Source organism: Gadus chalcogrammus, chromosome 5, assembly GCF_026213295.1.
Source record: "Gadus chalcogrammus isolate NIFS_2021 chromosome 5, NIFS_Gcha_1.0, whole genome shotgun sequence".
NCBI lineage: Eukaryota > Metazoa > Chordata > Actinopteri > Gadiformes > Gadidae > Gadus > Gadus chalcogrammus.
In genome coordinates, this window is record NC_079416.1 from 21,773,847 (window position 1) to 21,789,040 (window position 15,194).

General features: G+C 50.8%; 1 protein-coding gene across 4 annotated transcripts in view; it reads right to left on the reverse strand.

The window, feature by feature from the left end:
- Positions 1 to 593: 593 nt before the first annotated feature.
- The window catches only part of klc1a (kinesin light chain 1a), a 26,202-nt gene continuing 11,601 nt past the window's right edge, over positions 594 to 15,194 (reverse strand). Inside the window, exons 5-16 of one of the 4 annotated variants that reach the window (XM_056590033.1) lie at positions 15,017 to 15,194; positions 14,189 to 14,276; positions 12,758 to 12,859; positions 10,949 to 11,122; positions 10,530 to 10,629; positions 10,153 to 10,205; positions 9,326 to 9,393; positions 8,836 to 8,944; positions 8,138 to 8,272; positions 4,310 to 4,443; positions 1,848 to 1,914; positions 594 to 1,214 (exon numbers count right to left, since the gene is read on the reverse strand). The exon at positions 15,017 to 15,194 is cut by the window's right edge and continues 51 nt beyond it. In XM_056590033.1, coding sequence (XP_056446008.1) covers positions 1,149 to 1,214; positions 1,848 to 1,914; positions 4,310 to 4,443; positions 8,138 to 8,272; positions 8,836 to 8,944; positions 9,326 to 9,393; positions 10,153 to 10,205; positions 10,530 to 10,629; positions 10,949 to 11,122; positions 12,758 to 12,859; positions 14,189 to 14,276; positions 15,017 to 15,194 — 1,274 coding nt within the window. In that variant the 3' untranslated portion in view covers positions 594 to 1,148. Of the gene's footprint in view, positions 1,215 to 1,847; positions 1,915 to 4,309; positions 4,444 to 8,110; positions 8,273 to 8,835; positions 8,945 to 9,325; positions 9,394 to 10,152; positions 10,206 to 10,529; positions 10,630 to 10,948; positions 11,123 to 12,757; positions 12,860 to 14,188; positions 14,277 to 15,016 lie in introns of all 4 variants that reach the window. The other 3 variants (XM_056590032.1, XM_056590035.1, XM_056590034.1) reach the window with 3 other exon arrangements.

Genomic DNA, 15,194 nt, shown 5'->3' on the forward strand with positions numbered 1-15,194 from the left:
AAGAAGTTCAAACAGAAACACTTAAATCAGTTTTAGATTCCTTGGTTTTGAAATAGCAGAAAGCTTGCGCACACCATATTATCTTCTGTGGGTATGAAGTTATTCTAATTATACACAAAGCGGTAATATCCTAACCTTACTATGAATAATCCTTCATTTTGCGAGCAAAAGTTAAACTAGATCATTAATAAATACATTTATCTAGATGGGGGCAGGATAGTCTGGAGGTCCTTACAGTATGGTCTGTTGAAAACAGACTCGTTTTCCACCACCAGTGCACATGGTTTGGGTTGAGAAAATTTCGGGGTAGAACCTGTTCCCAACTAGTCAGTGTCACCATGCAACTACATTTCTGACAATCCTGAGCGGATCTGCGTCTCATGTGCCAATGGAAGTATCCGGACAGTCCGCTTCTTCCGAGCAGCAGCCTTCTAAAGATAGGCGTCTTCTATTTACTCCCCATGTATATATATATATGCCTAGTCAGACCGCTAGGGGGCAGTCTCACACTATATATATATATATATATATATATATATATATATATATATATATATATATATATATATATATATATATATATATATATATATATATATATATATATATATATATATATATATATATATATATATACCTGGTCAGACCGCTAGGGGACGTTCTCACACTATTTATATATATATATGCCTGGTCAGACCGTTAGGGGGCAGTGCAAAAGATAAATCTAAAAAGCAAATGTAAACATACAACTTCATACACTGAGATATGTCCTTCTATCGACACAGGATGGACGGACGTTTTGGATGGAGAGAAAGTGTGGAACTGCCCACACACATACACACACACACACAGAAAGCTTATAAACACAGTATATCGCTGTTTAAAAAGTGAAGCAGAGGAAAACCACATCAGCCTTACGCTAGGAGGTGTACACCTCAGTCGAGAACACTCACACTCGCAGAACTTTACAAAGTGCAATAGAACCATTGAAGCTGTGTCGGCGGAACAGAGAGAAGGCTAGCGGCGTTAGCTCAGCACGATGATTTTGCGGGCGTCGGCGAGGTCAGCTATTTACACTCTGGGCACAAGGGAGGGCGCGGGGACATGATGGGGCGGTCTGTCCGTCTGTGTGGAGGCAGTGGGGTCCGTCAAAGCGCCAGGTCGGTGTGGCTGGCACTCAGGTCGCGACTCATCCTCACACGATTATCTCGTCCCTGGAAAATAAAACAGGCAAAAAAGTGTTATACTCAGCTAACGTTGTAACTTTTAATTGTTCACGTGATGCAAGTTCAACAGTTTAGTATTTTTCCATCACTCTGCTCATTCTAGACAGTTAGTATAGTATAGCCTGTTAAAATCCCAACAGTTCAGTGTTTAACTGGTCTGGTGACGCTAGGCTAGTAGCACAACCTTGAATTGGATGGGCAATGCTAGGCTAACAGTACAGTATTTACCTAAGTTCTAGTGACGCCAAGCTAAGCTAACAGTGTTCAACTAGGTTAGCAAGGGTTCCCCAATAGCATTTTATAATGTCTGTAGAGGTTGGTTTGGCACTACGCCATCAGTGTTTTGCTTGTGTGGAGATGCTAGGCTACTAAACCACAGTGATTAGGCCTGGTTTGGTGATGCTTGGCTACTAAAGCAGTGATTAGGCCTGGTTTTGGGATGCTAGGCTACTAAAACACAGTGATTCAGCCTGATTTGGTTATGCTAGGCCACTAAAACAGGGATTAGGCCTGGTTTGGTGATGCTAGGCTACTAGAACACAGTGATTAGGCCTGGCTTGGCGATGCTAGCTAGCAGCAGTGACGGTTAGCGTGAGTGAGGTTAGCACAGGAAGGCCTTACTTGGAAGATGTCCCCGGGAGTCTTGTCCGCCATGTTTAGCACTCCTAGCGAGCTCGCCCGCTTCATGCTGCACCCGATGAGACATGCAGGGAGAGGTCAGGGAGGGGGGTGGGGTTAGAGGTCAGGGGTGAACCTGGGGTGAGGGGTGGAGCTCGGTGGAGATGGAGGGTGGTGCTGGTTAGGACATCAGGGACTTTCACACACAGGTTAAAGTTCAACCACCAGAAACACCCAAAGAACCCTAATGTTGGAGGCCGTGTGAGCCCAGTGAGGGATAACTCTCTGTGGACTTAACGCTCTTCAAAGACCGCAAAGGTTATTCATAGAAATAACGCTCTTTTTCCCAGGGCTCCCCGTCAACTTCCAGAAAGTTCCCCATACATGTGACGTGTTATGCTACATAATGCAACCACAAGTCCTGCATTTGTCTTTCCTATTAGTTTAAATATTAACTGAACACACTGGACCATATTTGGGTGTATATCAGCTTATCAAAAAGTGTTTCGAACAATTCAAAATTTCCTCATAAAATTGAAAAAGCCACCACTAGATGGCAGCAAACTCACTGCTGTGGTCCAGTGTGGAGTTACTCTTTAAAATCCACAAGAGTCCAGGAGCTGGTTGCATAGTTTAAATTTAACAATGCAGCCCAGTGTCGTTTGACCCATGAAGAGAGAGAGAGCCTTAATGATAATGATGATGAAGATAAAATGATGTCGTCAATGACATCATCACAGAGGACAGGAAATGGGAGACAGGAAACAGCCCAAAACAGCACACGGTCATGCAAAAAGAAAAAAAAAACATCCACTTAAAAGAGTTTATTTCATAAATAAAATCAACACTGCACAGAAAATTCAAAATATAAAAAAACAGCAGAGCCATGAAAACAAGTTAAGGGGAGCACAGTAAAACAATCCAAAGCGAAATGAGGAAGGGGAAACGAGGCGCCCACAGCCAGGGCCAGGAGAGGCACATCGCGACCTGGTTAGTGGTTACAGCTTCTGCTCCGCGCTGGGAGCAAGCGTGCTTTGAAGCAGACGTTAGTAATACAGGAGCCGCCTCCCACATGCTGGTGGTTCACTGCTGGCCACGCCCCCCGGGCCGCATGCGAGTAGTGCAGTTACTGGTTAGTATTGAGTCTCTGTTCCAGCACTGGGACCAGCCCAGCAGAGACTCCCACCACCACCAACACACAGCCTGCGTTCCCAGCATGCTCTCGGCCCGTTTTTGTTTGTGTACTTTTGGCCCAGTCTGACCTGAACACTGTTTTTATTGAGGCCTGGATACACAGCAGTATAAGTACAACCAGAGGCCGAGGCTGTTGGGACTACAGCCAAGCCTCCGGGGAAGGTGTGTGTGTGTACAGCAGAGTACACGAGCGATGCAACAACAACAGGAGCAGCAGCAAACCCGTAGCCGGCCTTGTCACGTTGTTAGCTTGGCTGCACTGTAAACAAGCAAGGTCAACAGGGGCCTTCACACAGCCGGGCTCATGCATGAGGGGGCCAACATCTCCCTTCTTCTTCTCCATCTTCTTCATGTGCAAAGTTCAGCTCCAGCGTTTAGGAGCCCAGTGGAGCTCCAGCAGAGAGCAGCGCTGCATAGTTCTACAGTAACCCAGGCTGGAGGCAGGGTACTGGGGTAGTAACCAAGGGTGGGGGCAGGGTCCTGGGGTAGTTACCTAGCGTAGAGGCAGGGTACTGGGGTAGTTACCAAGGGTGGGGGCAGGGTCCTGGGGTAGTTACCAAGGGTGGGGGCAGGGTCCTGGGGTAGTTACCTAGCGTACAGGCAGGGTACTGGGGTAGTTACCCAGGGTGGGGGCAGGGTCCTGGGGGGTAGTTACCCAGGCTTAAGGCATGGTTCTGGGGGTAGTTAACCAGGGTGGAGGCAGGGTACTCGGGTATTTACCCAGGCTTAAGGCAGGGTACTGGGGGGTAGTTACCCAGAGAGAGAGGCAAGGGTCAGGGAATAGTTCATAGTTCAGGGGTAAAGCAGGTGTCTTGTAACCGAAAGGTTGCTAGTTCAATCCCCAGCTCCTCCTAGCTGAGTGCTGATGTGTCCCTGAGCAAGGCACTTAACCCTAACTGCTCCTGACGAGCTGGCTGTCGCCTTGCATGGTTGACTCTGCCGTCGGTGGGTCAACGTGTGTATTAAACGATGTAAGTCGCTTTGGATAAAAGCGTCTGCTAAAATGCCCTAATTGTAATTGTAATCAAGGCTTAAGGCAGGGTACTGGGTATGGGATACTGGGGTAGTTACCCAGGCTTAAGGCATGGTTCTTGGGGTAGTAACCCAGGGTTGAGGCATGATTCTGGGGGGTATTTAGCCAGGGTAGAAACGGGGTTCTGGGGGTATTTAGCCAGGGTAGAAACAGGGTTCTGGGGGTATTTAGCCAGGGTAGAAACAGGGTTCTGGGGGTATTCATCCAGAGTTGAGACATGTTTCTGGGGGGTAGTTACCCAGGGTTCTTGGGTTCGCTGTCCCGACCGGAGCCCCCTCCCTTCAGCTTGCGGACCAGCTTCTCGCTGCTGCGGCGGATGGAGGCTCGCAGCTTCCCGAAGGAGCCGCTCCTCTTCAGAGCTCCCGAGCCGTCCTGGGGAGAGGGGGCCGCACGGTTACACACTCATGCACACACACACACACACTTATATATATACACTCTCTCACACACACACACACATTGATACACACACACTCACATTGATACACTCTCACTCACACACACACACACTTATATATACACTCTCTCACTCACACACACACACACTTATATATACACTCTCTCACACACACACACACACACTTATATATATACTCTCTCACCCCAACACACACACACACATTGATACACACATTTATATACACTCTCTCTCACACACACTTATATATACACTCACAACACACACACACATTGACTCTCACTCACATTTATATACACACACTCAATCATTTATACACACTTGCCCTCACACAAACACACACACACAGATTTAGATACATACTTGAATACACAAAAACACACACACACACGTTGATATACACACTCTCACTCAGACACACACACACAGACACGCGCATTTATATACACACTCGCACTCACACACATTTAGATAAATATTTGAATACACACAACCACACACACGAACACAAAGATATACAACCTCACAAATACATATACTCTAGATATATACATGGACTTAATAAATATCCACCCCTCCACATACACACACACACACACACACAATCACACACTCAGTGCCCTGCATACATAAAATAATCCAACGTTGTGTAAAGTGTGTCTCAGAATCAAGTTCTTTCTTTCGGTTATTGTTTATGTTTATTATGATTTGTATTTCTGTCCCACAATGGGAGGAGGGTCCTGAGAGCTGGAGACGTTGGAGCTTATAGCGTAACTAAACTCCGACATTTTGGGGGGACGGGGACGGGGACGGGGGGGGACCGGTCTGACCCCTGACCTCTGTCCCCCTCACACACACAGACCAGCGCATGGAACTTCATGATGGATCTCCCTCACACACGACTGACCCCTTCAGGGCTCTCTGACCTCTGACCCCCCAGGCCTGAGACCCGCCAGGGGCAGGCCGCGTGGGTGTGTGTGTCGGTCTGTGTGTGTGTGTGTGTGTGTGTGTGTGTGTGTGTGTGTGTGTGTGTGTGATGAAGACCCCACAGAGAGGAAGAAGGAGGAGGAGCCAGAGAAGGAGGCGTAGACCAGGTGGGCACAGAGTTAGGTTTTATTAGAAGAAAGACACACAGCAGGAAGCATCGGGACTGTCAGTGGATTAGTAATAAGAGACAGGAAGAAGAGAGCCAGCCAATCACAGATAAGACCCTCCCCCTCCCCACTGACTGATACACAGACGACCAATGGGCTGCATGTGGCAAACCAGGCGCTGGTTCTGATTGGTCGGATTAAGGGCCAGCCTAGCTACTAGCACAGCTACTAGCCAGGCTTTACCTGTTTAAACAGCTAGCTACTAGCCTAGCTACTAGCCGTTCAAACCACTAGCTATTAGTCTATCTGCTTGCAGCCAACCACCGCTTGCCCATTGGCCGTCGTGCGACCTCTTATCGATGACATCACATAGAGCTGTTTAAAGATGACTTCATAGCGGTTAATGACGACACTAACGAGGCGTGTCACTAGAAGCTCTACTCTAGGAGCCTTAAAGACACAGGGCAGCTTTTAAGAAGCTCCGCCCACATGCTGACAAACAGGTCAATATATTTACATGTTAGAATGGTACAGGCCTAGACACCCCGATGAACCCCCTCCAAATACAGACACATATAAGCCCACCCAAGACTTGAATTGTACAGAGAGAGGAAAGGAGATAGATAGATAAAGATAGAATGACCATAAACAAAGAAAGAAAGACAGCAGGGGGAGAGAGAGAGAGAGAGAGAGAGAGAGAGAGAGAGAGAGAGAGAGAGAGAGAGAGAGAGAGAGAGAGAGCTGCGTCAGGGCGAGTTGGGCGGTCGAGGCGTCCGTCATGCAGGAGAGAGAGTTTAGAACACCAACAAGGCATCTGGAGTTAAGGCTGCAGGTCCGAGCCGGGCGAGAGACACCGAGAGTGAGACCGCAGAACGAGGAGAGAGAGAGAGAGAAAGGAGGGAAGACATGTCCAGAAAGAGAGGAACAAAGATGAGGACATTTTGGACAAGATCAGCAGGTTAGACAAGATTAAAGACTGGAGGAGTGGAGATGATGGCTCAGGCTCACACACACACACACACACACACACACACACACACACACACACACACACACACACACACACACACACACACACACACACACACACACACACACACACACACACACACACAGTCACTCACTCGCTCACACACACACACACACACACACGCAATGAAAAAGGGTCCATCTCTCCAGAGGTAGAATTTGAGGGGGATTTGAAAAAATTTTGATCATTATAGAAAGAACTAAAGAACATCTAAGGGGAAGATGAATATGGTATGGATGTCAGATAGTGGACCGGGAGGCTTAGGAGAGGAGACAGTAACATGTAGTGTCTCTACATGAACACCCCCACATCCAGGCTGGAGGTAGATACCAGATGTGGCCACTGGGGGTTGTATTACACACATTGGCCTCTAGGTGGTGCTTTAGGAGAAGATATTTATTCATCTTAATGGAGAGATGTTGTCCTTCTCAAGTTCATATTGGTATCACTAAGAGCTCGCTCAAACACACACACATCTGCGCACACAGATACACACACATGTTTACATTCAAAATGACCCAGACAGATGAAAGGACGGTATTAAGCAGTGTTTTCATCCGTGTCATCCATGTCACGGATCAGGAAACAACAGATGAGACGGAGATAAAACAGATGAAACCGTTAAAACACAGATACACATGCAGCAGCAGAGAGAGCAGTACAGTACAGAGCCCAGTGGTCCCACAGTGACCCAGGCAGGGGGGGGGGGGGGGGGGGGGGGGGGAGCCCTGGGGAGACTCGGAGGGGGGAGGGAGTGGGTGGAGGGGTGGAGGGGAGAGCCAGGGAGGGGGAGAGAGCCCTGGGGAGACTTTGTGGGTGGAGGGGGTGGGTGGAGCAGAGGCGTGACCCAGGGAGGGGGACAGAGTCCTGGGGAGACTCAGAGGTTGGTGCAGGGGCTGGGTGGAGCTTGGAGGGGGGGGGGGTGTACGTGTATGTCATGTTCCTCTAACTCAATGCGTGGATGTTGTTTATGAACACAATAAGCCCTGTGGGGGGGGCTGCTGCTGATTGGCCGGCCCGGGCTACAATGGCTGCTGTTGCTATGGGAACCCCCGCGGGTCTGCCGTCTGCGGGCGGCGACAGGGGGCTCGGTGACATCACGGGTCATGTGACCGAGCTGCTACAGTATGCGTCACTGAACGCCCAGACGGAGGCTAAAGGGAGAGACTCAACGAGCCAATCAGCCTCGTTATCTCGTTAAGTGTGCACCGACAACCAATCAGCTGCATCCTTTGCACACACTTACACCTACACTTACACAGTAGACTAAGTCACACTTCCTTGTGTGCACTGTGTAGTGTGTGTAGTGTGTGTTCTCTATGTATGTGTGCTCTGTAGTGTGTGTGTGTACACTGTGTATGTGTGCGTACTGTGTGTGCACTGTGTTTACACTGCGTGTGTGTGTTTTGACACTGTGTGTGTGTGTGGGTGTGTGCGTGCGTGCGTGCGTGCGTGCGTGTGCGAGGGAGAGACCAGTGGGCTGTGCGTTGTACTCACCCCATTCCATTCCACGCTCATACTCACTTCCTGGCCGCCGTCGGGCCCCGTCTCGTACTTCACCGAGTCGGAGGTCAGGCTCTCCCGGCTGCTCTGCTTCTCACGCGCCTCGGGGTCACTCAAGACCTCCGCCACGCGCTGCTTATGCACCCCGTCCAGGCCCTGATGGGAGGCACTGGTTATACTGGGGATACTGGTTATACTGGGGATACTGGTTATACTGGGGATACTGGTTATACTGGGGATACTGGCATCATGCTGCTTATGCACCCCGTCCAGGCCCTGAGGGGAGGCACTGGTTATACTGGGGATACTGGTACCATTACTAGTTATACTACTGGTTATACTGGGGATACTGGTTATACTGGGGGTACTGGTATCCTGCTGCTTATGCACCCCGTCCAGGCCCTGGTTGGAGGTACTGGTTATACTGGTACCACTATTAGTTATACTGGTACCAGTACTAGTTATACTACTGGTGATACTGGTACCACTAGTAGTAATACTACTGGTTATACTGGTGATACTGGTGGCATGATTACTGGTTAGACCAGTACCACTACTAGTTATACTGGTACCACTACAAGTTATACTACTGGTTATACTGTAGTTGTACTGGTAGCTGTACTGGTAGCTGTGGTTCTACTGGTAGTTGTACTGGTAGCTGTACTGGTAGTTGTGGTTCTACTGGTAGCTGTACTGGTAGCTGTGGTTCTACTGGTCACCTGTTTCCTGGAGCGCAGTGCCACCTCCTCCAGGGTCTCCGCAGCCTCAAACTTGCCCTGCCTCTTGTAGAGGGCGCCCAGGTTCTTCAGGGTGGTGGTCACCGTGGGGCTGCACACACACACACAGGTCACATCACACACTATCATACAAACACACACACACACAGGTCACATCACACACACACACACAGGTCACATCACACACACACACACACACACACACACACACACACACACACACACACACACACACACACACACACACACACACACACACACACACACACACACACACACACACACACACACACACACACACACACAGGTCACATCACACAGACACACACACACACACACACGGGTCACATCACACACACACACACACACACACACACACACACACATACAAACACACACACGGGTCACATCACACACACACTCAAGCACACACACGGGTCACCTCACACACCCCCGGTGTGTAGGGGCTCACCTGTCCACTTTGCAGGCCTTGTACCAGCCTCCGTACTCCCCGAACGGAGAGCCGTCCTTCTGCTTGCCCTGGAGGTCAGAACATGACGTCACACGTTACAAACCAACGGCCCACAGTGAGTCCACACGGCGAGCGCAAGGGACACGCTGTTGGAGCGGTCGGGAGAGGACTGGTTCATATGGAAAGGACCTCAACAACATAGAGGACGTGACATGACAGAGAACACCAATAGGATGTGAGCCCTGACAGGACGTGACATCACAGAGAACACAAATAGGATGTGAGCCCCGACAGGACGTGACATCACAGAGAACACCAATAGGATGTGAGCCCTGACAGGACGTGACATCACAGAGAACACCAATAGGATGTGAGCCCTGACAGGACGTGACATCACAGAGAACACTGATAGGACGTGAGCCCTAACAGGACGTGACATCACAGAGAACACCAATAGGATGTGAGCCCTAACAGGACGTGACATCACAGAGAACACTGATAGGACGTGACCCCGAACAGGACGTGACATCACAGAGAACACCGATAGGATGTGAGCCAAACCAGGACATGACATCACAGAGAACACTGATAGGACGTGAGCCCAAACAGGACGTGACATCACAGAGAACACCGATAGGATGTGAGCCCTAACAGGACGTGACATCACAGAGAACACCGATAGGATGTGAGCCCCAACAGGACGTGACATCACAGAGAACACCGATAGGACGTGAGCCCTAACAGGACGTGACATCACAGAGAACACCGATAGGATGTGAGCCCTAACAGGACGTGACATCCCAGAGAACACCAATAGAGCAACTGACCTTGCTCTGCTCCTCCCTCTCCTCCGCGTGCATCCAGATGGGCTTGTTCTCATCTGGGGAGAGAGAGAGAGAGAGAGAGAGAGAGAGAGAGAGAGAGAGAGAGAGAGAGAGAGAGAGAGAGAGAGAGAGAGAGAGAGAGAGAGAGAGAGAGAGAGAGAGAGAGAGAGAGAGAGAGAGAGAGAGAGAGAGAGAGAGAGAGAGAGAATACTTTTGTCATAGTCATTGATAATAGTATCTGTGTGTACAGTATGCCTGTGTGTGTGTGTGTGTGTGTGTGTGTGTGTGTGTGTGTGTGTGTGTGTGTGTGTGTGTGTGTGTGTGTGTGTGTGTGTGTGTGTGTGTGTGTGTGTGTGTGTGTGTGTGTGTGTGTGTCTCACCGTCCACAGAGCCGAACTCTCTCTCGTGAGCTCTGGTCAGGATCTCCTTGTAGAGCGTCTCGGCCTGCTTGAACTTCCCCTGCTTCAGGTAGCAGGAGGCCTGCACACACGCACACGCACACACACACACACACACACACGGACACACACACACACGCACACACACGCACACACAGGTTAGAGTGTGTGATACAGTGTGTCCACTGTATCTCTGGAGTCCAGACACGGCTGACATCAGTGACGTCATCGTCACTGATGTCACTGATGTCATGAATTGCGATGACATCACAATGACGTCATCAGCCGACCTACATTCAACCTAATGGGAACAGTTTCCCAGTACGCCCAACCGTTTATGACCCCAGTAGCACACCGGTCTACGACGTCACCGTTCAAACGCGTCCTTCCCGTGGACTGACCAGGTTGTTCTTGGTCTTGGCCACGTTGGGGTCGTCGGGGCCCAGCTTGGACTGGTAGATCTCCAGGGCCCGCTGGTAGTAGTACTCCACCTCCTGGTACTTGCCCTGGTTCTGGCACAGCAGCGCCAGGTTGTTGAGCTGCTTGGCCACGTCCGGGTGCTCCTTCCCCAGCACCTGCACCGCGACACAGGGGGGCATCAGCGCTACGGCTAGCCAGAGAGCTAGCCCACAGCTGGAACACATCTGGACCACAGCTAACCCACAGCTAGCACCAGCTAGCACACAGCTAGCACATAGCTAGCACACAGCTAGACCACAGCTAACCAAACAGCTAACCCACAGCTAGCACACAGCTGGACCACATCTGGACCACAGCTAACCCACAGCTAGCACACAGCTGGACCACATCTGGACCACAGCTAACCAAACAGCTAACCCACAGCTAACCCACAGATAGCACACAGCTAGACCACATCTGGACCACAGCTAACCCACAGCTGGACCACATCTGGACCACAGCTAAACCACAGCTAGCACACAGCTAGACCACATCTGGACCACAGCTAACCCACAGCTGGACCACATCTGGACCACAGATAACCCACAGCTAGCACACAGCTAGCCAACATCTGGACCATAGCTAACCCACATCTAGCTCAGAAAATACTTTCTGAAACAGATAGCCAAACATTACCAATAGCCAAACAGCTGGCCCTCAGACAAATACACACCAACCCTAACCTCCACATAGGTTTACTATTAGCAGCAGGCTAGCCACAGGATAGTAAACACCATCAGCTAAGACAAGACTTCCTGCAGACTAACCCCACAACACGGATGGTAGCTGATGGGTGGCTATTGATCAGACGGGAGCACTGAAACACCACCGTGACCCCCAGGGTTCAGAGTGGGTTCAACATCCATAGGCCGGAAGGAAGACCCACTCCCCTCACACTCAGAGTCAACAGAAAGAGGAAACCACATGTTGGGATTCAGCCAGACTCGGAGCGGCATGGGCCCACAGAGTCTATCCAGAGCTGGAGAAGATAGAGGAACAGCTACATAAGAGCTGACCGCTCACTCTCACAAGACAGCACACCAAGGAAGGTAGGAAGGAAGGAAGGGAGGGAGAAGGAGCGACAGAGACGGAGGCAGAGGCAGAGACAGAGACAGAGGCAGAGGCAGAGACAGAGACAGAGACAGAGACAGAGGCAGAGGCAGAGACAGAGGCAGAGACAGAGACAGAGACAGAGGCAGAGACAGAGGCAGAGACAGAGACAGAGACAGAGACAGAGACAGAGACAGAGGCAGAGGCAGAGACAGAGACAGAGGCAGAGACAGACATACAGACAAGCAGCCCACATTGAGAACATGGACAGAGGCAGCCCAGGGGAATACCGATATACTCCACCCATCACCTAGATGGCGCCTGAGGCCACCAGACTGCTCCCTGCCGGTCCAGCGCACCGGGAGAACAGACTAACTGGAGCAACGCCTGGGTGGAGCTCTGAACAAAAGGACCTCTGAACAAGAGCTCTCAATTAGCGCTCTGAACAAGAGCTCCTGACGAGCGCTCCAAACAAAAGCTCTTAACGGAGCAATCCTAACAACAGCTCCTAACAAGAGCTCTTAATGAGCACTCCTAACAAGAGCTCTTAACGAGCACTCCTAACGAGCACTCTTAACAACAGCTCCCAACAAGCACTCCTAACGAGCACTCCTAACAAGAGCTCCTAACGAGCCGTCCTAACGAGCACTCCTAACGAGTGCTCCTAACGAGCCGTCCTAACAAGCGCTCCTTTGACCTACCTTCTCTCTGATCTCCAGGGCTCTCTTACACAGAGGCTCCGCCTCCTTGTACTTCCCCCGCTTCCCGTAGAGCACGGCCAGGTTGTTCAGCGTGGCAGCCACCTGTCAGGGACACACACACACACACACACACACACACACACACACACACACACACACACACACACACAAACACAACAGCGTTAATCTTCAGAGAGCCTTATGGTCGCACCCTCTGCCACGCCCACCCGTGTGCACAAAGTCAGACGAGCACAGTGATCTAGTGAGCTACGAATCGGCAGAGAGGAAGTGGATCAGGGCAAACAGGAAGTGATGCGGTGGTGAGACGGTCGGTCTTGTGATTCCAGTGAGCTGTGAATCCTTCGTGTTTGATTTGGAGGAAATACTATTATTGATCCTGCAGCTACCTACGAGAGGAGAGAGGAGAGGAGAGGACTGGAGAGAGAGAAGAGAAGAGAGAGGAGAGGAGTGGAGAGAGAGGAGAGAGGAGAGAGGAGAGGAGAGAGAGAGGGGAGGAGAGAGGAGAGAGAGAGGGGAGGAGAGAGGAGAAGAGGAGGGAGAAGAGAGGAGGGATAGGGAGAAAGGAGGTGAGAGTAACCTTAAAGATCGGGTGAGTGGAAAGATGAGGTGAATACTGATCAGAGGTGATTCACTGTTGGTCATGGATCCCAGTGTGTCAATCTGGGAATCGATCAGTACAACAGCTCTCCCTGCGGAACAAGGAGTGTGCTGATAGGACCAGACAGAGGAAAGGGGAGGGGTCTGAACATGGAGTGTACTTATAGGACCAGAGACAGGAGAGGGGAGGGGTCTAACCTCAGACGAAAGTGATGAAGATCCAGGCAGACGGTAACACCTGTCAAAGTTAGACCAGTTAAAGGACCTGGTTATGCTAGTTATGAGACTAACTGCCTAGTTATGCTAGTTATTAGAATAACTACCCTTTGGCCGGGAATCACCTTGCGCGCAGGCTGTACACAAACCAAACACCGTGCGTGAAGATGTCAGTCCACGAGAGCGGACTTTCAGCCCCGCCCTCTGTTCGCTGATTCGCACAAAATTTGGACGGAGTAAACCCAAGAATATACCGCAAACCCAGACGTAGTACTGAAGGGAAATGAAAATTGAGCGGTAGAACTTAGGCGGGCGAGGCCAGGCTTGCAGTTCATAGCTAGACGGTCAGACACAGAGGAGAATGAGAGACTGCTCATGTGATGTTCCCTCTAATATCTTAGCTACAGTTCAGTCTATACTTCATTTGCCTACTCCTAGAATCCCACATCAGACAGACAGGCAGACAGACAGACAGAGACAACTTTGCAGGCAGAAAGCCCTATTCAGACAGACCTATACAGAGAGGCAGACAGACAGATAAACAGACAGACAGAAAGACCGAGCTATACAGATGGACAGACAGACAGACAGACTCACGGCGGGGTGGTCCCGGCCCAGGGTCTTCTCTCTGATGGCCAGAGCGTCGTTCAGGAGGTTGGCCGCTTCCTTGTACTTATTCTGGTCCCTGAGAAACACACACACACACACACACACACACACACACACACACACACACACACACACACACACACACACACACACACACACACACACACACACACACACACACACACACACACACACACACACACACACGTTATGGTGTGGTACCAGGATGGGGAACGTGTGGGGGTCACCATGTTTAGTCCCCAAGTGGTCCCAGGTTGGGACCACTTGGGGTCCTCCTAACACATAACCAGGTCTCACCTGTAGACCAAGACCAGACCCACTTAGGGGTCCTAACACATAACCAGGTCTCACCTGTAGACCAGGACCCCTTAGGGGTCCTAACACATAACCAGGTCTCACCTGTAGACCAGGACCACTTAGGGGTCCTAACACATAACCAGGTCTCACCTGTAGACCAGGACCACTTAGGGGTTCTAACACATAACCAGGTCTCACCTGTAGACCAGGGCCAGGACCACTTAGGGGTCCTAACACATAACCAGGTCTCACCTGTAGACCAGGACCACTTGGGGGTTCTAACACATGACCAGGTCTCACCTGTAGACCAGGACCACTTGGGGGTCCTAACACATGACCAGGGCTCACCTGTAGACCAGGACCACTTGGGGGTCCTAACACATGACCAGGTCTCACCTGTAGACCAGGGCCAGGACCACTTGGGGGTTCTAACACATGACCAGGGCTCACCTGTAGACCAGGACCACTTGGGGGTCCTAACACATGACCAGGGCTCACCTGTAGACCAGGGCCAGGATGTTGAGCATGGTGGCCACGTCGGGGTGGTCGTGGCCCGAGGTCTTCTCCAGGTCCTCCAGCGCCTGCTTGCAGAGCGGCACGGCCACCTCGTAGCGGCCCTGCGACGCGTACTGGATCACCAGGTTGTGGAGGGTCCGCAGGCGCGCCGGGATCTCAT